This window comes from Heliangelus exortis, chromosome 4 (assembly GCF_036169615.1).
Source record: "Heliangelus exortis chromosome 4, bHelExo1.hap1, whole genome shotgun sequence".
NCBI lineage: Eukaryota > Metazoa > Chordata > Aves > Apodiformes > Trochilidae > Heliangelus > Heliangelus exortis.
Genome location: NC_092425.1, coordinates 37,600,668 through 37,626,309, shown reverse-complemented (window position 1 = coordinate 37,626,309; position 25,642 = coordinate 37,600,668). Strand labels below are relative to the sequence as shown.

Below are 25,642 nucleotides of genomic sequence, written 5' to 3'. Positions count from 1 at the left end.
GTGATAACAAAGTGTGCAAGCCTCACAAAACCATCTTCTTGACAATAATTAAGGAAGTGGGTAATATGTGGAAAGTTTTCTCTGTTTATTCCCAAACTATGTTCCCTGCTTGCAAGAAATGCCCACTAGATGCAGCTTCTCACCATTACACCCCCAGGAGTTATCCAGCAATGGGCTGAGGTATTACCTGTATTGAGCAGGTAATAAAAAGGGACAAAGGTGGAAAGAACCTGATGAAACTCTGGCTGTGCATGTACTAACTAATTTGCAGTCTAAGATAGACTGTAAAATAGTCTTAAGACACACAGAGAAACTTAAAAAGCCCTTTAAGCTGGCCATTTTTCCATTTAGTCCAAAGTTCCCTGTAATCCGAAACTATTGCCCAGAAAACTGTACCTGAAACTTTCCAGTTATCAAAAATTAAGAAAAAAGGTTCATGTACCAAATAGAGAAATTTATCAATAAGTGCATGAAATGCAAAGCATAGTATAGTTATATTGTACATTCCAAACACAAACAGCAATAGCAATTATAACACAAAATGCATATTCAATTATCAGCTACAGATTCAGAGCAGCAATAAAACTGAAATCACTATATTTTTCCAGGGATACACAGGGCAAAAGAGCTCAGCTTGTTCCTCGTGAGATTTCTGCAGTGTAACATTAGGCAATGCCATACAAAATTGGGTGATAGAAGCCCTTAAAAAGTGCCTGAAATTCTTAATACATTCTTGCCACCGTTTAACACTGGCCCGGCAATTAAACTGAATGACAATTCTGCACCTATAGGCTTAAACAAATCCATTTTGAGGACTCCATCATACCTACAATACATTTTTTTTTTTTTTAACAGCTACAAATGTGTTAGCTCATGCTTTTGCTTCCTCACAGTACGTAGGCTCCTCCACAAACAGAAATCATTTAGTGAAGAGAAACAGAGAGCAGCCCTGATTTTCCGTCCAGTGGCAACTGCAAACCTCCAGCATCACAGTGGCCCTTTGCTCTGAAGGAGTTAACTTTCTGGCTCCTATTCTCTGCAGTACTGCATAAACACTGCACATTATTCTTACTGAGCATGCCTCATCTTCCCTGTCTCCACAGTCTTGGGCTGTCAATCACCTGTCAGTCCCCACCACATCAGCACCGTGCGCATCGCCGGGCTGTCAGCACAGCAGCTGATGAGACTCTGCTAAGAGCTGTCAATCAAACTTGTTTCTCTTATCTGTTCAGGGAAATATTTTGTCTCTAAGAAACAAAGAACCTGGGCAACAATGGATCAGAGTCTGGTATTTACACTTTTACAGGGATAGAAGGCTCTTAACAGGAAACTAATATGTTTTATCCACAACCAGGAAAAAAAAAAAAAAAAGTCTGCTCCATTAGGAGTATTATTTGGTTTGGTTTGGTTTGGTTAGATCCTGTTTACTTCTTGACCCAGTAAATCAGGGTGTTATAAATTAAAGCAAATTTCTTTCTGCTCTTACTGTAAAATGAAGGTTTACTTAAGTTTCTCTTGAATGCAATTGTGTGCAATTTATAACAGGTCCCATCTCTCTGGTTTGGGAATCTTTCCCTGTCTTTAGGCACTGGAATGTGGGATCTTTCTGTCTCATTGTAGTCAAAAAGCCAGACTAGAGAAAACACACATAATTTACACTTTTGTTACATTAATACAAATATTTATTTTCTGTATGGTTTCTCATTAAAACTCAATTTCAACATCGAATTTGATACCATGAGTAGGGTTCATAGATAATAGCAGACCAAAAGAATAGCTGAGGGGCATAAACAAGTAGGATAAAACATAAATTTTCAATGGATGTTTGAAAGAAGACAGTATCTTCTTTCTGGTATGTTGTACTAGAGAGGCAGAATTTCAGAAGGCAAAGCTCTCACATCTACAGAAATAAAATACTGAAAAAAGACAAAAAGCTGCAAAGATGGGGACAGCAGGGATTATAGGTCTGAACCAGAATTCCTGCATGAGAAGTTGAGCTGGGGCAGAATTATGTTCTGCAAAGATAACTGGGCTAGGTCTAACAAACCTGGTAATCAAATTAATTAGCAGTGGTGGATCACTGAGCTTAACAGACTCTTCCCAGGGAAAACCCAAGAATCTTTACATGCTGTGCCAGACAGACACACAGAAATATTTAAAGCTGCCTCAAGAATCATTACATGGTGCTGTCTGGTGCCAAGTTAAGTAAACATAACCCAGTGACTTAAAATCCCCAGTTTGACCTATATCTGTTTTTCCCTACAAATTAAAGAATCCCAGTGCTGATAGTTGAGGAAAAAACTTGCAGTCCCAGCAGTGAGAGAAGAAAGGGAGAAAAACACTTTTCTCATCATAAGGAGGTGTGCTGTATATAACACAATAAGGTGAAAGGCAGGCTAAAAATATTTGGTGCTTTTCAGTAAGCTTCAATTTGGGACCATGAATTTAAATCAGCAGATTAGTTTTCTAAGGAGAAAAAAAAAAAAAAAAAAAAAAAAAAAAAAAAAAAAGAAAAAGTGAGCTTACAGCCCTTACAATTTCTTGGACAGAACTGTATATTAGAAATTAAAAGAAAGAGGAGGCAAGTAAAAATAATATTTATTTTAAATCTTGTAAGACACAATTATTTACAGGGCTGCTTCATGTGCTCACACTGGCTGTGGGGTTGGGCTGTCCAGGTAAGATCAGAGGGCAGAGAAACCTGCTGGGAAAATGGCTGTGATTTGAAATCCATGGAAAGGAAAAGTTCAAAGCAAGCAGGAAAAAGCCCCCAGAGGGATTTGGGGCTGCAGCCAAAAGCAGAGAAGAGCAGAAGAGAGAATGTAAGTTCTCCTGCAACAGTCTGGGAGGGTTTGAAGGAAGCTGGGGCAAAATGTTGTGGTTCTCCTGGTCCCCAGCAGCTTAAGGCAAGATCTGGATGGTTCCTGAGAACAAGGAGGGAAAAGGACAGGGAACCACCATAACAGAGAGAAAAAATGTGGCTGTGGACAATATAAAACTATCCTTCCTACACACATGCACACACACATGACTTTTTCTGGAGTTTGTTTATCTAGAAGAGAACGTTTTAGTTCCCAAAAGAGGGAAACCATTGCCCAAAGGAAAGAAAATGAGGTGGCAGCCACAACAATATCAGAGATGTAAGCAAATCTCTCACAGCCTGAAGTTAAGACAGAGGCAGGCAATATTGAGCTGAATCCTGGCAAGGCAAAAGGTCAGCATCATTTTCAGCTCTATGAACAACTCAAAGTATGTCTCTTTCTCTTTTCTAGGGCCTAATCTCAGTTTCCTCCATTACTATTTCTGCCTGCAAGAGGAAGCACAGTTTGTCTTTTCCCTCTCAGTCTCCTCAGATGTTTCTAATGCTCACCATATACTGAAGAGCAAGCATGCTGGCTGAGGAGGAAACTGGCTCACAGTGTGGATGGAGAGCAGGCACTTTTGTTTCACCTCTTCCAAAACTCCACACTTGGTGCTGCCACCACTCAGCATCCTTTAGCTCCTGTAGCAGGAGCCTTAGCCCACTGGCCAGTGATTTCACCAGTTAGTTGGAGTTAAGGTACTGGGTGACTTTATGATCTTTGGGAGATGCCAAGACCTTCCACAGCTGCAAGCACACACCAGGCTTGGGAAGGCAAAAAAAGAGGAGACCTCCATCAGGTGTCTGTGCTCAGTGAGGACCTGCTTCAGGTGGAAGTGATTTTCTGCTAATTTTTATATCCCCTGGGAAGCAGACTGCTCTGTTCCCTATTCCTGGATGTGTGTTTGGAAGAGAGGGTTGCTCTTCACCCACCTCTCCTCAGCACTCTGCCCAGGCAATGCTGGAGATGTCTCCAAGAAGAGACTCGGACAACCTGGCACCCCTACATCTGCTCTCAAAACCTGATGAGCAGGCAATGATGATCCCAGACTGGAACAGCTCAAGAATGTGCTTTAGAGTATCACTAAACAGGAATACTGCTCGTGTCAGAAAGAATCACTAATACTGCACTTCAGAACTACATAAATATTCACTACGAATACAAAGAGTCCTGTACACTGAGCCTGAATTCCAGATGCTGAGAATAACACCACTAAAAACAACACCAGTTTGTACAGAGGTCAAAAATTAAAACCAGTGGCTTCTAAAAAACATGCCCACCATAATTTGATCTCTCAATCATGCTTAGCAGCAGCAATGCTAAGACCCAGAGTATTGCCTCCTACCACACTGCCCCAGTTACAGATAGCACAACCATTATCAACCATTTGTGACAACAGGAATATTTTATTCTTTGACAAATTCTTTCATATGCAGCACTGTTTTTCAGAAACACAACTCCCTCTGATCTAACTGGACATTAATTGCTTTTTTGCTGATGTCTCTGTGCCTCCTGGACTGATAACACAAGTAGCAAATCTGATATCTGACAAGTTGACTCAACCTAATCAGGACAGATCAGCTGTTACTAACGTTGCTAAAGGCTGTAATTTGAGGACCTTTACAGAGTTATCACTTGCTTTGAAAGGCAAGAAACTGTAATTCTGTCAACACTAATCCCAGATCGTCCCTTCAAAGGGGCTGTTATTTTTTTCCCCAGGAGAAGGTAGCACTTGTCAAATAAATACCTGAGATAATTGATAAAAGGAATTAGAGGTATGGGAGTGATACCCTGACAATCAGGCACTCTCACAAAAAAAGAACAGAGCAGAAAGCAGAGCACAAGCTGTCACTGTGAAGCAGGGGTCACTCTATGGAGTGAAACAATTGGCAATAGAGTTTTTCAGTGTTTACTTAGCTCTCTGTTGCTAAACCTCAGTGAATTATTCCCTTCAAACAATTTGTTCAATGAATTTTTCCCCCCTCTTTCCTGCTCAGTGTATACAGGCAATGGATACCAGATTTATTCCCTGCTTCACTTTTATTCAAGCTTGCTTTTAGTGCTTGGAGGAGAGTATTCTGGACTTCCACTGCTGTTCAGATAATATCCAGTGCAGGTCCTTAATGTGTGCACACAGCATCAATTCATGCAGCTGATAGAATAAGGATTAGCTACACTAGTAAGGTGTAGCTACCAAACTTTCTGCATTCCTTTTATATATATATGTAAGAAATATACAGTTATATTTATATATATTCAGTAAAAACACTGAAATTTGCTACAGAAAGTTACCTTCCTATAAAGAATTTTGCCCAAAAAACTCAATGCTCAAATGCTTGTGGAAACCAAAATAACAAAGCATTCAACCACAGCCAAAGCAAATTAATTAAAAAATTCTGAATATTATACTGTATTATTTGCCCTACTAGGAAAGAATCTATTTTCATGTACTAAAATTCAGAGGAACACCACCAAAAAAAAAAAAAAAAGAGAAAGAGAGAAAGAAAAAATATTCTTAACCCATGCAATTCTTTAATGGAACTTGGTGGTCACTGAATACAAACAAGGGACTGTTTCTCACTGTGGGGCTTACCTCTGTCTCCTACAGATAAACTATACTTAAGAAATCAGGCTTAAAATTAGAACAAAAAAATGCATCTCTTACTGTATCGCTTTGGTCCATCTTCCAAACAAAATGAAAGGGTTAAGGTTGCATCATCTTCAAAAAATTCAGTTGCAAAGGCATCCCACCAGAGGTTGTCACTATCCTAGGAAGCAACAAATCATTCACTTAACAGGAGGCAAAATGAAAAGCTGTTCATCCTTTGTAAAAGAAATTTGACAGGAACACACATTGTTTGTGCTTCTTCACCTAAGATTTGCGGGTTTAGATGTTTATCTGGTATTTCCAACTATTTTAGTAGATGGGCTTCAAGTTCTAATTAAGAAAAAAGTTTAGTTTATAATGTAATGAACTCTTTGATTTAATTGAGCACACTATGTAAGAACTTTCATCCTCATGATACATGTGGTTTTTTAAATGTTAAAAATTGTTTTATAAGTGAGTTGCAAATGAAGTGATTATAACGTTCCCCCCCTTTCATGGACTGTGGGTCTCAAATGCTTGGTCCTAATACCAAAAAACCCTCAGTACTTAATTCTCTAATGGTATATAACCCGATTATCAGCATGAGTTGACAAGTTATTTAGAAAGTAAATATAACAGCCATTCCACTCCACAGCATCCCATATAAACACAGTGCTACAGCATGTTCATTAAATACCAGCTATTTACTTAAATCTAATTGTTGTGAGAAACCTTTACTTTTCAGTGTGATACATGGAGAACTATTTTAAGGTGATCTGTGTATACTTAAGGCTTACAGTAACAAACCTCGCTGGAACACAGCAATTATTAATATACTTGTAGACTATACAGTTTTAGTTATATAGCTATATAGTTGTATATATAGAACTTAGCTAAAAGCAAAAGTACAAGACAGAAAATCACCTTTATCCTGGCCCAAACCAGGACAATAGTGAACAATGTGAAGCATACACCAGCATACACCAGCATACACCAGTACAGCTGGTCTGGTGGCTGTGACACCTGAACCAGGCATTTTCAGACCTGGGTGACCAACAAGTGGCACCCAAATCTCTGTGTCTTAGCACCTGTGCAAGTGATCCAGCTTGTAAGGGTTTAAGACAGAAGTCAAGGAACAACAGAACATGCCAACTGTTTCCTTCAAAAGAGATTTAATAGCTGAATTTGAAACATTTGGTGCAGTCTCTTCTGCTCCTTTGAGATCCAGAGATTTAAATCACTTGCAGCACACAGATCAGCAGCAAAGCTGGAAAAGTTGTCCTGGATGCCCTGCTCAGAGCCTCTCTCTCCCCCACATGGCAGGGGTGGGCACTTACTGCCTGAGCAATATGGAACTCAGACAGAAAACCTTTTCTACCCACACACAAAAGAAAACCCAGAGACAGAATGCCAGTTTAACATCTATCATATTCATTACATCTACACATGTAGAGAAATAACTCTCGGGGGATTTTTTCACTTCTGTTCCTGGTTTTCCTGATGACATTTTGCTCCAAGCTGCTGAGCAGGTTAACTTTCCTGCATCACAAATTTACTTGGACTTTTGCCAAGCATACAGTGGAGAAATGGTAAGGACAGGGTCCTACCAGAGCGCTCTGAGAAACTTCTTGGCTGGGTCAGAGCCTGGAATTCCCCTTCCTTGCCCAGGTTCATCCCAGCCAGCAGCAGAAGGACATCAAGGGGCACTGCCCTGTGGTACTTGTTCAAAATTCAGTCACACCAAGAGGTACCAAAACCTTTCCCATGTCTCATAATTCTGTTGTCACAGGAAGCCACTGCTCTTTCCTCTTTTCTGGTGTAAGCCTGATGAGCATTTCCCCAGGTGAGGCATCACTGCACTGACCTGCAGGGTGACTACAGATTATTCATGGTGTTCAACAAAAGCTCAGCAACTCCTGACAAACACCTCTGGGCACTGACCCTTCACTTGGGACAGCCCAGTGGGTGAAGCCCATATGAGAGTGTATTGCCCAACAAGTAATTATGAGCTACCACTCTGCCATTTGCCAAAAGAGAGCCTTGCAGTATCATTTAGATGGGAATTTTGGGCCATGTCATATGGAAGGAAAAGAGGAGGGAAGGATTTAAGTGCCACATGCCACATTTGCAGCTCTTGTTAGCTCAGAAGTTGAATATCATGGGAACTACTCACGCAGTACCCAGTGACACAGGAGGCAAAATGGGAGCATCACACAGGGGATGTGGGAATGCAAATGCAAGGGGGAAAGGCAGAGAAAAGCAGGGAAAGAGCAAGACCTCATCTCAAACCCCCAGATATTTGCACTCACTCTCACTTACAGTAAATCTGAAGGCAAGGAAAATGTGGAGACAGAATTACTGTAGACTTCCTCCCTGGACAGATGAAACATCCAGAGTCTGCATACTTTTTGAAAACTGCCCAAGGTCTTTATCTTATGGTTTTGCATATTTTCTGTCAGCAAGAGGCAAAACAGAAAATGCAACACTCCACCCCCATAAGAAAACCCCAAACCTTTAATGGAATACATAAATCCACTGTCAAGCTTGGATACACTCTGCTGATTAATTCTCTGCTCCACCCTTGTCACAGGTGGGCCCTCACAGTGAAATGGTGAACAAAACCAAATGAGGTGTCCCTTAGCCAAGCTGAAAGAGGATCAAATTATTATTAAAAAAATAATAATAAAATCACCCCCTTTTTCTTGCAAAAAAAAAGGGATGGTGAAGGCAAGGCTGCCCCCAGGCATCTTTAACTTATGCTCTGACAGGTTACGGGGGATTTTGCCAGAGTAATTATTTTTCTATTCAACAATAATGAGAAATTACCATGGCAACCTCCCTTTCACGTAGTGCACTCACACGCTCAAACACTGAAATAATGGCCTAAACATTAAAAAAATAGAAATTAATACTTTAAAAATATTTTGTATTAAAATAAACTTCCCGAATGGGTCAAAGGAGAGAAGAGAGCAGAGCCAGCCAGCAGCTTGGGTCAGAAGTGAAGATGCCAGGCTGCTGTAGCCAGCTACTCAAGCAGCAAAGCATCTTCTGCCACAATTGTCATTGTTCCCTCTGATCCCCTCCACCCCTGGTATTATTTGTAATTTGAAGCATGGCTCAACTCTGAACAGGTTCTCCAAGTAAATGGAATCCTAGGGTTTCAATATTTTGCCCCTACTCTGATTTCTTTGGCAAATCAGATTTTAAGTGCAATGATGGGTTTTTTCCCCTTCCATCTAATGGTCCCACATGTTCTCTGTGTGATCTGAGAGTCAAGCTGGGTTCTTCTTTGCACCTTCCACGCTTACTTGATTAAGAGTTTGCAAGCCAAATGAGGCTTTTCTACTTGCCTGTGATGGTGACTGCTGAACCAAAATAGATCTTACAACTGGAATATAAGGCCAACCGAGCCTATGGAGTTTTCTCCAAATTCCTTTATTTTTGTTTAATGACTTTTGGAAGGCAGAATGGAGCTCATGTAAAAAGTCAGCACATGAAACAAGAATGGAGAGAGGATGTAGATACCTTGCAGGACAGAACTGGAAATGTAAATGATTTTGATAGGTTTCAGAAATTATCTGAAATGAAGAAGAAATTCAATGAAGTAACAAAAGCAAAAATACCAAAAGGGAAATAAAAGGCTAAGAAAACGGTCCAGATAATAAGGCAAACACATAAGCAATCTGTTGCTCTTGCACATAAGAGAAATGTCTTGGACAAATAAATCTCTGGAAAGACTTCAACTAGAACAGTCCATCCACTTTTGGAGTACAGTGGTCAGGTCTGGATCACCCACTCTTAAAGAATTTAGCTGAGACAACAGGAAACACTGAGTTCAAAGGAGCAGGCAAGCAAACAAACCCCAAAAGACTCAAAGGAAGCAAGGCAGGAGAATGTAGTTGTGTTCTGTGTAAGACAGAAGCATCTCACAGGGAATATGAGGACACTTTTCAACCATATGAAAAGATTGCTCCAAAGAAGAGCAGTCACTTCTTGGTGGCAAACTAGGACAGAAGGAGTAATAATTGGCTAATTTTGTTGCCATTGCAGCTTAAGTGGTTTAATCCCCTGTTACAGACTTCTAGGCTGGTTTTTTTGCAGAGGGAAGGAGCTGCAGACCACAGCTACTGTGTTCCCATGAGGGGTGGATGGAGAAATCCCACTGACTACATCCAAGCCTTAGGCAGAGCTGCCCCATCATGGCAGCTCCATAGTTTGTAGCCATCCAGAAGCTGATTCTTCTGTTTTCCCCCTCACATCGCTTTTGGCTGCACACGTATAACAGGTGTAAATATTATATTTAAAAATGAGTCATACCTGCAATTCTGAATTCACACAGGAAACACATCTGTTCTGAAATGAAATCTTTTTTTTTTTTTTTTTAAATCTAATCACTTTCCAGGGAAGAACTGAATTTTAAGCATCAACCTATGTGGCTTGGCATTGGACGAGGCAAAAATAAAAAGAGATAGTGCCCTTGGGAACTTATATATTTCTTCTGGCACCCACAGCCCTTCCCTATTGACACTTACTATTTTCAGAACTCTATATGTCCACATTCCTGTTGGCAATGTGTGCACTTCTCATATTCTTTCAAGTTAACGCTGCATGAGGAAACTGCTGTCTCCCCAAGGAGAGAGTGGGATTCCTCTCCTCCTCTCATTCCCAGCAAATCAAACTATGCTTGAGCTTTCAAAATGCAGTTCAAGATGAGACTTTGCCATTAAGCACACCTGTAAAAACTGCACAGCCATTACAAATTACAAAACTCACAAGGCAACTCTCATAAAAAAATCCCGACGCTAATGTTTGCCTTTGGAGCACACTGACAGAACATTAAAAATAAAATGTCTGAATACAAGAAACTAATAACTTTCCCCATTAGCTTTAAATTAGACCTTTCTCAAGTCTACACAACATATTGAAGGTTCTGATAAAAATTCACAGAAGTAACAAATTAATAGGGATCCATATATCTTCATATACATTTGGACATTTGAGTACTGATCTGTAGGTCTGGCCCTGCAATGCATGATATTTTTATGATCTGGCACAGGGTTGTTTTGCTATTTAAATAAATCCTACATGGAATACCAATAGTCTGAGTCTTAAATTTATTTTCTTGGAAACAGCACGAACAGAGTGAGAGTGGAATACTTCCCTCTAGGGGGTGGTTGGAATTAGATGATCTTTAAGATCCTTTCCAACCCAAAACATTCTGTGATCTATAGAATGTGATTTCATACAGTATATGAAGCCCATATTGTCAAATGGCTGTTATCATAGAGGTACCAAAAGATGCATATCTACCTTACAAACAGAGCAACTTTGCTGGCAACACGTGGCACCTTGTCCAGTTATTAAAAGCACCTGAAAAATGTGACCAATCTGCTTGCCCAGGGCTGGTTTCTGAGGACCACTCTCATTGCTTTTGCATTTGGTATTCTATCTATCTAATTTATTTTATCTTAAACATAAAGCATGTTTTACATAGCATTAAACATGCCCGTAATCTTGCAGCTAATGATATTTCACAGAATCTTCAGCTCCCTCCTCCCCCTGCTAGGGATGCCCAATTCTATTCCTTCCATTTGTTATTTCACACATATTCACAGCTTTAATGGTGTTGCTTGCTTTTATTTCACTTACTTGTGTGGCTGGGTGCCATCTCTCAAACAATGTGTAGTAAAACTGGCAGAAAGATTTTAAGACTTGGCTTTGGTCATAAATAGTTTTCTGTTCCATTATATACTTGTAACTTCTTGCCAAAATGCTGCTCAGTGCCCAAAACACCAGTTTCCTCGTGTTACTTAAAAATTAATTAAATTATTGTTTGCATTCCACTTTGGTACTTATCTTTGTTTGTACAGTTAAGAAACAGCACCAAGTTTCTGGTTTATTGGAAAGGCAGAATACAATCATGCAATAAATCCCCCCAGCAATAGCACCTCAGAGAGACTGACTCAGGTGCAAAATGGGGGCAATGCCTCTGCTTCTCATGCAAATCTCTGGAGGAACTTGAAGAATCCAATGGAATTACAGGGGAAAGCTCTTAATGGAAAGCTAGTCTTCCAGTCACTGGAAATTCTCAATATATCAACAATCCTATTTTTATTGCCTATAAACCACTACACTATAAGATGATAAAATATGGGGGGGGAGAGGCCAAGCAGTAACAGCTCATTTTCTGAATGGGGAACAGTGAAAATCAAACACTAGTTATTTGATTTCAGATAAAAATGGGAGGAGAAAAAAAAAAAAAAAAAATAAAAAAGAGAGAGAGAGAGAGGCTTTGCAAAATATGCAAATTGATTCATACCATTTTCTTGATGTACTGTGGACCAGGGGATGTGAGAATCAGCATCACTACAGCAAAACAATTATGCTGCAGTGATACTGGCCATGCAACTCAACTTTGAAGATACCCTGCTTTGAGATAACATCACTTAGATTCTCAAATAGCAAGCCCACACTAGGCAATTATACCAGGTTTCAGATTACTTGAACCATGTTGACACTGATAGGAAGAAGAGAAATATTTTTATGTTTAAAAAGATAGTTGATCTCTTCTTATTTGGCCACTAACATGTGCCTGAATTAGAGACTTTTTTTTAGCATTGTGGCAACTGCTTGCTAGGCTGGCAAGCAGCTTGAACAGTCTACTAAAAGCTATAGTAGCATAGTTATTCTATCATGTCTAAGCCACCCAATTTTTCCATCTACAGATATGCTACAAGGATACCAAGTTGGATATTCTTTTAAAATTGGAGTCCTTAAAATTACGGAGATTTTCTAACTGAAACAGTCAGGAAAGGGTAAGACAGAGCTATGTGATTCAGTCTAGTAACAGAAGCAAGGAAGAATGCCTGGTCTCAAACCTATTATTTGTCATTGTTTAAATTTTACTGCAGCTTGTGGACAAAAGAGAAACAAATCCTTAAATATTCACCTACAGCAAACAGACACAGATTGCAGAGTTTAATACTGCACTGTAAGACATGCAGAGCAGAAAGAGTTAATTTGTGAAATGTATTATTTCACTTGCTTCTTTAATTTGTATTCATATTTTCCATTCCTAGAACCTGTGCAAAAAAATAGGAGGAAGACATGAGAAAACAGAGCAAGGGAGCTGGGCTCAAGACAGATTCCACTGCCAATTCCTTATAGCCAGTCACCAGAGCATCATCCCTGATATTTCATAGCAATATTACCAATAACTAGCAGAAGATGCTCTTTTGTAATTTTTAAGTATGTGTGGCAAGACTGCAGTTGGTCTCTCTGGATAAGACCTATATTCTGTCTCTTTGAACAAAAAGATTGGGCATTAACAACTAAATCGTGTGTAGTCATTAACAGACACAGAAACATCTACCTGTAGAAAAGGATCTGTTTGGACTTGCTGAATAAATGATAAATCCATATTCAAAGTTGCTGTAAATTTGAGACCTCTTTTCAGCAGGCATGAAGATGTCTCTAGCTGGCTGGGCACAGTGATGGATTTCCTTGGTGGTATTCTCCATCAACAGGTACTGCTGACAAATCACAGACCTGAGTTTTGTACTTAGTAGAAATGAACCATGGTTACACTGCTCTATTCTGCCATGGTTTGGAATATTAAGTGTGTCTATTATCTATTGTACTACCATCAGTCACATGAATGTTCTTATTTTATCCTGACATTTTGACCTAGTTTCTTTTTTACCTTGTTTACTTCCATCTGTGTAAGTAAATGCAAGCTACTATGCCATCTATCCCAATGAAAAGGCAATTACTAGCATTGCCATCAGTGAATATACAGCATCAAACATCAGATGTCACTAGGGCACAGAAAAAAAAAGTCATATTCCCAGCCACAACACTAAAAGAGTCTCTCTGGGTCTAGTTACCCAACTGCATAAACTCCCAAGAGCCTAAAATTTAGTGAACACAAATGCCTTTACCAGTTATGACAGTGAAAGTAAAATTATTATTAACAGCATTTAAACCCTACAATGGGAACACTCTGAAGACAGTCCTGGACACCTCCATTTCACACTGGACTCCCACCACCTTTTTGTCAGCTGAAGTCTCATGAGGGCACCACGTGTATTAGAGACAAGCACAGAGCTGGGACCTCCAGAGGTGCCTCTGGACAACTACAATCTAAACTATGGTCTAACAGGCTCTATTTTGAGAAATATCTCTTCAGGAGAGTTCAGAAAACATTCAGTTTATCTCCTGTGCTTTCTTGTCAAAGTCTGGTGGCCCAGGTAGGGAAGGGAAACCCAGAGAAGGCAAACCCTGCTTCTGTTTATATTCCAGCTCCTTGAAGAAGTATCAGATGGTGACAGCACTAAATAATGCAGCATTGAAGAGCTGATTTTATTATAAATGAAGCTTACATTTATTTTCCAGTAAAAGACACATAGGTGAGGAAATATACCACTATAGGACACTTACACACCCTCTATCCTACAGGACTTTGAGAAAACTCTTCGTAAGACTCAAAAATGCTTTAAGACTCAGAAGAAGACTTTTTAAATTATGGAAATGCTTAAATGCTGTGCTGGACGGGGATCCAAGTATGCATTTGTTAGCCTGCAAATAAAATTAATTCAAAGCTATTACTTCCTATTGAGCTTTGCAAACCAGGTGAGAGCAGATCACAGCATTGGATGGCTTTGTCTGACCAAAGAGCTGTTATTTCTTGGGAAGGTACATGCAGTGAAAAGATGCAGTATACCTTATGTCCTATCCCCTTTAGAGGACTGGCAGTGTCCTGAAAAAGCTTAATTTAGTAATTATTAGTCAGATAAAGAGAAAACATTTAAGAGGCAAGTATATAAAAATCACTCCCTTTTGTTACAACTTATAAGCTTATCTACACTTTAAAATATATATTTTTGGCTGCATTTGAGTGCTTAACAATATAACTGTGGTTCTGGGTGTTCAGTCACCTCCCAAAGAAATTGTAAGTCCACTATATAATTCCAGATAGTGCAGAGAAGCAAATGTTCCATCAATTTACAGATTTTTTTTACGAAGCTACAGTAAAGCACAGAATTAATTTTTTAGTCATGAATTATTAATTTTAAAAAATACTGCACCTTTCTTTCATAAATTGTACATATTCCTTAAGCAAAAATCCACAGGCAATTAGCAAATCATTTCATAAGAGATATAGAGGCCTGCAGGTTATGTCCCTTAAAAGTTCATTCACATTTTTTTACTCAGCACATCTCAGAAGATCCACTCTGGTGATTTTTTTTTTAAAGGATGATTTCTTTCATATAGTAGAAGTACATTTCAAGTTAACTCCTTTATGCATTCTTATTATGATTACTAATTGCAGCCATTTTTGTCAGCTATGTCACTCCATCCACAAGTATTACCTGTGCTAAATTTATTTTTAAGAATCCAAATTCTAGTTCAGAGAGAAAAGAAAGACAGCAGTGTCTTAATTAAGTTATTAAGTTCATGTTTTATATTCTACCTGCTTGGTCCAGCTTTCAACACTATAGCACAATTACTATCATCTTTATCAGCCCATTTGGGCAACTAATCAGCTGAAATTGTCAGATTCTCAGGTTTTTTGAAAATATTACAGCTACATTTATTGCTTGTGATTTTTTATATACAAACACATGTGCATTCAGACTTAATCAAACGTTAAGTATGTGATTTTTCAAAGCTAATTAAAAGATTTATGCGTTCATTTTCCATTAAATTCAGTGGAAATCAGATGTTGGAATATTCTGTGCAAGGCTCCAAAGCCCAGCAGGGAAATGGAACTTGTTATATTTTCTGAATCAAAGCTGGAGAGTGACAACAGGGCTGGGATTCATTTCACCCCAAGACAGTTGTCTAAATTCATATGAGATAAAAAGCCTCCTGGAGATATCTGTCTCTTCACTGACTGTAGAGGGAGCCTAGAGAATATTTCAGTCCAGCCATGTAACTTTTACAGGGATAAAGGTGAGTCAGATAAATGCTATTCCACGTACCTACGGAGAATTTAAAATTCAGGGAAGAAAACTGGCTGAGGTTTTGAGAGCTTACGTAGTGAGGGACAAACATAAGTGAAAAGCTGGGTGAAACAACCATATCTACTTTGTCTAGGTTTTTACAGTCTTGGCAGGAAAAGCTATAAATGATGCTCAAGTTTTTTGCTCGCAACGCTCAAAGCTCTCCAGGCTGCCAGGTTCCTGCTGTTTCATATAAAAGCTCCGAGTGGCAGACAGAAGTTGGAGCACTGGTTAAGGATTCCTGCCAGTATGAAATGTTTTAAATGAAGAAGATGTGATTATTTGCCTGGTTTCCTAACCTTCCTCCTCGGCTAGCCACAATTGCCAGGAAAGGCTCTCAGGACCTGTATTTTATCTCATCCCATATTCGGATAAAATATTCCTGTACAAAATACAGTTAAACTGGAGACAGAATTGTTCATATGTACTTTCCTACACCTTCAGAAATCTGAAATAGAAGGAAATTCTAAGTCACGACAACACATACCAAATATTGTTTTTCCTCACTGTATTATTCCCTTACCATCAGATCGCCCCACGGCTCCCTCTTTCTGTCACCCTTCTCAAGCACATAACACTCACCAACAGGCATGACAGGCAAGTCTGATTAATGAAGGAACAATAATTAGGAGGCTAGGTTGCTCCAACAAAGCAAGGATGGGTTGTGCTTACGACACTGAAGTGATTCTCAGCATACCCAAGTTTTGACAGCGAGCAGAAGTATTAGCAGAGGGCAGAGAATTTCTTAAACTGGCATTTGCATTTACAAACTAAAACCCTGATCCAAATGGAGAAGGCTGAATCACCTGCTTAGAATGAAAAAAAAAAAAAAAAAAAAAACCTACCGAGAACCAAAGCTTTTACTGTTATTGCTGCCATAATATTGTGTAACACTGTAACAGATCACTGACAAGGGTGTTAAGGTTGCTAAATCAAAGCATATTTAGGTTCTGTCCTGAAAGGCACCAAAAGAAATACAGAGAGAATGAAGCACATGCTGGGAAACCCAGAGGTTGTGATAACAGAGTAGTTTTGTGTGTTTGTTTTAATTATTAACTAAATTTTCACTTCAAAGAAATGGCAGAATTTATGCACGCCAAGAAGTGTTCCCTTTCAAAACTCCATCTGCACCGAGCAGAGTAAGTACAGCTTCCTCCTAAACAGCATTATCTTATCTTGTCAACCTCATTAAAGTAAAAAGGCATCAGTAGTAATAACGAGAATGCTGCTTGGTGAACAATTCCTTCACAGAAGCCAGCTATCACATACTGTAAAAAATGAAAAACTCCAAAAGTCTACGCGGGTCCCCAGAGAAATGCTGTTTAATAAAGCAAACACTGATATTGAATGTGACAGAATTCCATTTGCTCCAGAATCCCATCCAACTGAGTTTGGCGGCAGCTGAAGCAATTAGGGAAAGCTGTGATTTAATGATTATGCTAAAACCAGAGACAAACAAAGCTCTCACCTACCAAGCGGCCACTTAGCTGTATCACAACCACCAAAATATGAAAAAAATCTTCTAGAATGTAATTTGCTGTCAGTCAACTAGTAGCAACATGAGCAATTATTTACTAAAACTGTCTAGTTACTAGCTACCCTACTGCTTAAACATGAAAAATGGATAAATCTAAATTTAAACAAAGTAAGCAAGGCCAAGTGTGAACTGCATATGTCAGGGAAATCACACACTAAGGTCACCCTTGCAGCTGAGACCTGGTATGATCTAGTCAAAAGATCACAACAGGTCAGCATTGAATCTTTTTCTTTTTTTTTTTTAAAAAATATCTTTATGTTGTATATGCTAATCCCCTGGGGCCTCACCTCTGGGTCCATAAACATCTAATGAAATTTTAAACATCTTTTCATCACAGCAGTGGCCTCCTATGAACTACAACCTATCACTTCAGACTCTGTAGACCTCTTATATCAGCAGTAAAACTGATTCACTTGATATTTCTTAGCTTCCAACAGATGCTATTTGGCCTTCTCTATTTTCTAAACTTTCAAAATTTCTTTGTGTAAAATTGCAGGAGATAAGGTGGTGTAAAAAAAGGACTGTATGCATGTGACATATGAATTTGGAAAACATGCTTATGGAAAACTTGTGAATTTGCTTGGAAACCATGGAATTTCTTAGTGTATTCATGCCATCTGACGAGCTCCACTGTAAGAACCAACTAGTGGTCTTTCTGATTTTGAACTTCCACATTAGTCTGAGAGTCAGATGAGTGACATCCAGGACTGCTAATGTAGATTTTTACCTGCATTGCCTTCCAAGTGAATGCATCTTCTAACAAAGAACAAGCAAAGCCTTGGAAAAAGCAGCTCCCTTCCTCCTCAGCTTCTTTAAGGAATCAGATCAATAGACGTGCTGCATATCTATAGCCTAAAAGTACTGGTGTTGATAGAACCTTTTAAAACCATGAAGAATATGAAATCTGGGAGAAAATTCAAAGACAAAGAAAATTGTTTTAAGTGAGGAAACATTTCTGCATAACATGAATCATGCACAGAATTGCTGTGGAGGAGAGTGAAATAACTTGAAGCTTCATACTGGAATGCATTTCTTGGGAAATTCAGAACTACTTTCAAAGTTCTGAAACCTCGTTTCTTAAAAAAAAAAAAAAACAACAAAACCAAAACAAAACAGGTGGGGTTTTTGTTTGTTTTCCTACAGCTGTGCATTTCTAACTAAAATTAGCAATAAAGGTTTGCAGAAGACTAAAAACTTCTCAAAGTACTATAGGTTCCTCAAGAGTGCTGTAAACCCAGAACAGTTCCAGAGCCTTTCCAGAAGATTTATGTTCAGACTACTGAAAAGCCTGAGAAGGCAGCTGTAGCTTCAACACAGCCAAGAAACTCCATGGTCCCATTTCTGAGAATGTGCAAGTGACAGAGGAGCTGTCATCTGAGACTGAGACAGAAAATCAGAAGATTCAGTTCTTCTTACAGCAGGGGAAGTTAATGTTTAGCTCAGCCCAGAATATATGGATTCACAAGACCAAGCAGCTTGGTTACTACTGAAGCAGCAGCAGCCCCTGTAAGATGTTACCATATTTCTATGCACTATATTTAAATTTCTATGCACTCTATTTAACCAAATCCTACAAATTTGATCATGGCTGATCTCTCTCTAGGTGCTCAAATAAAGATTGTATCAAAATCTCACAGATCTTCCTCAGGTTCTGACTGTTCAAACATCTTGGGATTTTCCTTCTCCAAATGAATTCCTCCAAAACCAGATTGACATTCACACCTGATTTCTCTATGCAACACTGAAGAATCATCTGTCTGCTCTAGAACAGCTGATTTTTGTCTCTCTCTTGCTTTCTCAGTTCTGCTTTCTGATCTGAAAGAGTTTTTCTACAAGCAAATGGACTGATACAGATGTGCATCCACTCACTTTTTGTTGATATTCTCAGCTCCTGCAGTAGTGTCTACTGGATCATGTCATCTGCCTTTAAAAATATTACATTAAGTTATCCCTGGTCTGAGGCACAACAGAATGAATCTGAACTTTTTATAACCTCCACAACACGTGTGGGCTGAACATTGTAAGAGGCCCATCAGAAGCTGCCAGGACCACACAGAGCCCACCATGTATCTAGCAGTGTATCAGGAAGGATAAAAAAGTGTATTGAAAATGAAATATGCTCTGTATTAAGCAAGAAGCTCCTTGTTCAGACTCCTGGCAATGATCTAGCTCCATCAGGCTCAGCACTTATCAAGGGTCAGAGCTGGGCTGGCATCCTTCTGACTTGATCCCTCCCTCCCCAGTACAGCTGGCAATCCCAGGACTTCACTTTCTGAAGTCTCCATGGAATCACAGAAGAAGGGCAGGATCACAGCAGCTTCCCCCCCTCTACCTGAAAATCCTGACAGACTTTGGGCTGGAGGGACCACGTGCAGGATTATGGTACCAACATCAACAACCCTCTGCCAACATTCCAAGCACACACTGGGGTGACACCAAGGGGGTGACACCAAACTGCCCAGGGGAAATGGCCTAGAAACTGCAGAGAGAAACCTCCATTATCCCTTGGGCTGCAGGTATACAGCCCTATAGGTTGTCAGGTGATGTAAACAAACAAGACCTGGTGGTCAGGCTGGGATATGAAAACAGAAGTGTCCACTATGTTGTAGAGGATGAGTCTCACAATCAAGAATGTCACATGGAAATATCTAGTGCAGCAGCAGCAGTTCCTTGCAAACATAAAAGCAGACATGATGTTCCACAATGCTCCTATGAGAATCAGCACAGCACTCTGGCATAATAAATGTCTCCTAAGAAATGTAAGGTGAAAAGGTGGTACTGTGTGAAGTAACCATAGTTCTAAGAATTGATGCTTCCTACGTGAAAGAGTAGACTCCTTTTTCACTCAATTTATCAGTTGTACTTCTTAGATTTAATCAAATACTTTTGTACTTCCAAGGTGGCCACTTGTTGGACTTCCAGAGGGAAAAACCCAAAAGTAACTTACCCCACGGTGAAATAAAGAGAAGTAGGTAAACAATTTTTTCCCTTTAATTAATGCTACCCTAAATACCTCTGAGGAAACACATTAGGTTTCAATTCTTACCCATAATTATCAAAAGAGTTCTGGTTATCTTCCTGATCTACAGGGTCTACCCCAGGTGAGATGCAGCAGTGTCTGTTCTGCATCCTGTAGTGCAGAGAGCAAGCATGGACCTTGCAGCTTAACTTTGTTGGTCTTGAGTATCTAATTTCTTTCTACAAGTGTTGAATAACTGGTCCTCTATTATTCTGATGCAGACTGTTCAGCCTGTAGCTTGCCCTCTCAAAAAATTAACTTGAAATCAAAGCTCTTAGAAAGATTAAAGTGTTTTTTTCACAACACCAGGAGCCCATCCTGATGGTAGCCAGGGTTGCAAAAAGAAGCTTGACTGGGACAAAATGCATTTAAACATGAGTGAGGGGGGGAAAAAAGGGAATTCCAAACTTTTTCTTCTTCAATAGGATGACATTTAAGCCATCTGCATGATCCTTCCAAGCCTGGCATTTTTTTGGGTAGAAGGACTGAGTGTCTTTCCTGTTTTAATTCTGGATGTTCATTCTCACAGGCATTAATACCAGATAACTGGAAGCTTACTTGGAGGCAGGGTGCTAAACAGAGTGCAAATTTTTCAATTGGAGCAGAAGAAAATGTGATCATCTTTGATATTATCTTTTCTCATTCAGCTTCTTTGATTTGAGTGCTGGTATCAAAAGAAAGTGAACAGAACATATTAAAGATGATGCAAGTTTCACTATTCCCTGTTGCATACGGCTTAAAAATTAATGGTTCATTAATATCCAAACAGATCTGCTCTGGGGAGACCTGATCAAAATTCAGCACCAGATATCACAGGCATCTGAGAACACTGTCAATGAGTTCTTTAAAAGGCCCAGAAGAAGCATGTCTTGGACATTATTTCCACTGCCTTCATCTACAGAAGTGGTATCTCAGCTTCAGTGACAGAATAAATACATGGAGATATTTTTTTTCTCCAGTTCTCAAAGGAAGAACATTTTGCATCAGTATAAGAAAAATACCACTTATTTAATCTAATTCATGACATAGTACCAAGTGGTAGGAAGAGAAAGATGGCAGCTCCCCTTCCTTCATGCATTGACAGAAAGTCAACAGAGAAGTAATACAAACTGACAGGTTTTTATGACTGACCTCCTGATACCTACTGGTGCATAAACATGCAGTTGTTAAACTTATCACTAGGGCCAGGGTTATCCCCTCTTGACTAGGAGTCTGCCAAGTCATAAATAAATAAGCTAAAAGTGGAGCTCCAAAATAATGTGTTCTATTTAGATGATTCTGCCACTAAAATGTCACGTCCCAGAAAATCTACAAACAGGAAAGACTTTAGAGACAGTTTCATGTCTCTATTCTCCACAGGTTGGACAAAACTTGGTGTAGGAAGGTGTAGGAAGAGCATCTATATGTCTCTCCTGTGGCAAGTGATGTCCCTCAGGAGTTTACTCTCTTCATCAGTGACATGGACAGGGGCATCAAGTACACCCTCAGCAAGTTTTCAGACAACACCAAGCTGAGTGGTGCAGTTGAGATGTCTGAGGGACAGGATGCCACTCAGAGGGACCTTGACATGCTCAAGAAGTGGGACTGTGTTATAAGGTTCAACAAAGCCAAGCAAGAGGTCCTGCACCTGGGTCAGGGCAATCCTTGGTCTCAACACAAGGTGAGGGATGAACTGATGGAAAACAGCCCTGTGGAAAAGGACATCAGAGAGCTACTGGATGAAAAGCTGGATGTGAGCCAGCAATGTAGCCCAGAAAGCCAACCATATCCTGGGCTGCTTCAAAAGAAGTGTGACCATCAGGCTGAGGGAGGGGATTCTATTCTCCTGGGAGAGCCCAGCTGGAATGCTGTGTCCAGTTCTGGAGTCTTCAGTACAAGAAGGACTTGGACCTCTTGGACTAAGTCCAGAAGAGAGCCAGAGAGATGATAAAAGGGTTAGAGCACCTTTGCTGAGAGGAAAAGCTGAGAGTGTTGGGCTTGTTCAGCCTGGAGAAGAGAAGGCTCTGGGCAGAGCTTCCTGCAGTCTTTCAGTACTTTTTAGTACTTTATAAGAAAGATGGGGACAAACATTTTACCAGGGCCTATTGTGATAGGACAAGGGGTAATGGTTTTAAAGCAAAAGAGGGTAGATTCAGACTAAATGTGAGGAAGACTTTTTTTATCATGAGAGGGAGGAAACACTGGCACAGATTACCAAGAGGGAGCTGGTAAATGCCCCATTCCTGGAAATATTCAATGATGAGGCTCTGAGCAGCTTGCTCCAGCTGAAGATGCCCCAGCTCTCTGAAGGGGGTTACAATTTTTACCTTTAAAGCCCCCTTCCAACCCAAACCATTCTATGACAGACACCCTGAAAGAGGTGGGCTTCTGGTAGGCACTGATCACAGTATTTGATTGCAGAGCAAGACATAATTCCCTTGACAGATGAGCATGTCTGCCCCACTCTGAAGCCATGCTTCTGTTAACAGGACTGCATCTTTTATTTTATTCAGCCTTTTTTATTAGCTTTAAGTCACTGTGACAAATACTGCAGAACCCCACCCTCTAAAAAAGATGGTGCTCTTTTTTCTTTTTTTTTTTTTTAAGCATAGTTATTGGTATATACTATTTAGAAAGAGAAGTGGCTTCTGAACAGTAAATATTCTGAGAACAATTCTATCAAGGCAAGGCACATAAAATTCGGCCAGAGAAAGTACATCCCTCTTCTCAAGTATTCAATTTAATGCCTTGTCCTACCACTGCACTGCTAAGCAGAGAGTTGTTCATAGTGCAGCAGTCAAGAGAAGAATGAAGTAAATAATGTAAAAATATTTTTGTAGGGAATTTTTCAAATTACAGATCTGATCTCAATTTTGATTCGTTTATGTAGTTTTCTGCAACCAAACTTTAGTTCATACAAATGGCTGTGAACAATGGATTTAGGGGCAGGTTGCCAAGATGAATGCAATCATCAGGAGAAAAATCACTGTGTGATTAAATTAAATTCATTTCCAGTGGAGACAGAGATAGCTAATAAAAAGTAAGTTGCAGAATTAGAGAATAGAAAAAAAACCAACATGACAACCTACTATAGCTACTAGTTAGTTTGCAACATGATGGGAATTCTCTTTACTTTAAGAAAATACTAGGAAATTATGAGTGAAGGTGACCAAGAGTAAATCAAGAGTAGCAAATCTGAATAGAGATAGGAAATTTGTTACAATCAGTTCATGAACAATCACCAGCAAACAACACTTATCTGAGTAATTTCCAAAAGCCACCACAAAATTTATGATGTGCATTTTGAACAGCTCATGAACAGAAAACATAGATACAACAGGTAGCAAGAACAGGAAGCCAGAATCAAAGAATGATTTTATGACCTAAAACAGACTGGGTCAGTTGAAGTCCATCTCCATCCACATTTTTATTAAAAAGCCTCCACAATGCAATCTCTCCCTTTCTCCCTCTGCTGTGTCCACACTGAAGGATCCTAAATCAGCTGGATCTCAGCTCCATCCTGCTACAGACCTCTCTTCCCAAAACAGCTGCAATGTGGGTTGGCAAGTGCCACACAACACCTCAGCCCCAGAATGGCTGGGCCAGTATGGGGAGAGGGGAAAATTCCTACATGACAGCCTTGTCAGGTCAGTATTTACCAAGAAGACCAAAATTCAAGTCTCTCCAAAGCTCACAGAGATTCAAAACTTCCCCCTCTAGCACCCAGGTATTGTTCTAACTTCCAAAAGAGGAACAGTTAATTTTTTTTTCAGTCACTCTTTAGGCTCTGGCTCTGTTTTTAAAAGGGAACACAAACTCTCAGGGACTTTACTACTCTGGAGCTATGGGAATGAAGCACCCCTGGGAGATACAGATCTTGTATTTCTGCAGATTTAACCATTAGTTTGTCATACAGAAGGTGTCTGGGCACATCTGCATTAGCAAGCTACAAAAAGACCAATAAACTGATAATCCAATGCCCACAATATATGGATTTTGAGGGGTAAGAGAGGACAAGAGAAGGGTTTAATATGAATGAGCTCAAGGATAACCTCATGGGTTGAATGCTAAGGAGCAGTCAGAGATGCTAAGACACATGCCAAGACTGTTTTGCTATTTGACCAAACACACAATAAATGGCAAAATTCTGATCTTTTTCTTCACAGGTCGTGAGCCAAGTACAAATTAAACATTAGCAGAGGTAAAGATGCAGCCCCTATTACCTTTCCAGACACTATTTTTGCTCCTTTTTCTTAGAAGAAAATTTTACATTCCAATCTTCAGGGATTTGGGTGGGCAGCTGTGTCTGGGTGAATCCCAGCTCTGGAGAGTTCCTCATCATTCACAACAAACCAAAAAATAATCCCTCCTTCTAAAGACCATGCCACTGTGAGCTTAGTGTTCAGCTTAGCAAATGGTTTGTTCAAAAGTCTGCTCAAAATGCTTGGCTTTCACTCTACACTTTAGACCAGCATCAATCTATGGTTTTATTCCATTCTGGGAGGCAGGGGCACCTAGGTATGAAATGAATAAATTCTACTTTTTTTTCTCAAATTAACAGGTTTTAGCTGACTGTGTAAGCTAGGTCATTCTGCAGGTGAAATAAGCATCTCAAGAGCTTTCACTAATACAAGGAGTAATATTCCAAGAGTGCTACACACCCAGCTCATAAGGCAGACTTGGGGCTTTACTCTGAGGGCAATAACACTGAAGCAAACCCCATCGACTCCAGAGCATCCCTTCACTTTCTGAGGCAGAATCTGTGTGACAGAAATCAGAATTTGGCACTCCAGGCAAAGTTGAGCTTGACGTGGCTCAGAAATGTTTGACAGGTGCTGCCTGTGAGAGGGTCTTCCTCTTCATTCCTGCCAGGGGAAGAGCAAGAAAACCTCTCTGACAGCTTAGCTTTAGGTCTCTCTTTGCCAGGTACCTGCCATAGGCCTGAAGGCATAAGAAAAAGATGGTTACCTTTATTTTCATGAGAAGAGTTGGCTCTGTTAGAATATCTGAAATAAACCCCACATTTTTTTAATGGCCTGGTTGGTTTTTACAGAAAGCTGAATCCTGGTATATGAGCTGTCAGATCAAATTCTATTTTATTCTTTTATTTTAACGAAGTCTTGCATAAACAGGAACAGCTGGTGTTGATTTATAAACACCAGAGTTGTCTTGAGAGTTTAGGTATTATTATGCCAACATTTAAGCCTAATTATTTGCAAGCAATTGTTCTGTACCATAGTGGACAGTGGTTGTTCTGCTGCCTGCAGACAAAGACATTCTCTAATAGCAATACTAATGATGTGATTCTGAATTACACTGAGAAGAAGGATGTGCCCAGATCTACCTGTCCAAATAGCTATGTGTGTCTTCTTTCAACTAGAATTTCTGCTTAGAGAGTGACACAGCATTCACTGTTCCAATCTCTAACAAAACTACTCTACCCTGTTTTATTCAGAGTATAGTTGCCAAGTTCCAGAACAAATAATCTTCAAATAACCATGGCTTCCCCTGTGCTCTCCTGATCTATTCCCATTACAGGGGTGTGCTGTGCACTGAAGAAAGCTGGAAAGATGTGATCAATACTGTGACATCAGGTACTTAGAGAATTTATTATAAACTAAGAGATGCTTGTTAAAGTTTCATAAACAAATCGAA

The 25,642-nt window shown here is 39.7% G+C and overlaps 1 protein-coding gene across 13 annotated transcripts in view; it reads right to left on the bottom strand.

Annotated features, from left to right (window-relative positions):
- Positions 1–25,642, bottom strand: part of LDB2 (LIM domain binding 2) — a 212,623-nt gene that overhangs the window by 132,165 nt on the left and 54,816 nt on the right. For all 13 annotated transcript variants that reach the window (XM_071743886.1, XM_071743888.1, XM_071743890.1 and 10 more), the window contains one exon: positions 5,527–5,629. In XM_071743886.1, coding sequence (XP_071599987.1) covers positions 5,527–5,629 — 103 coding nt within the window. The remainder of the gene's footprint in view (positions 1–5,526; positions 5,630–25,642) is intronic.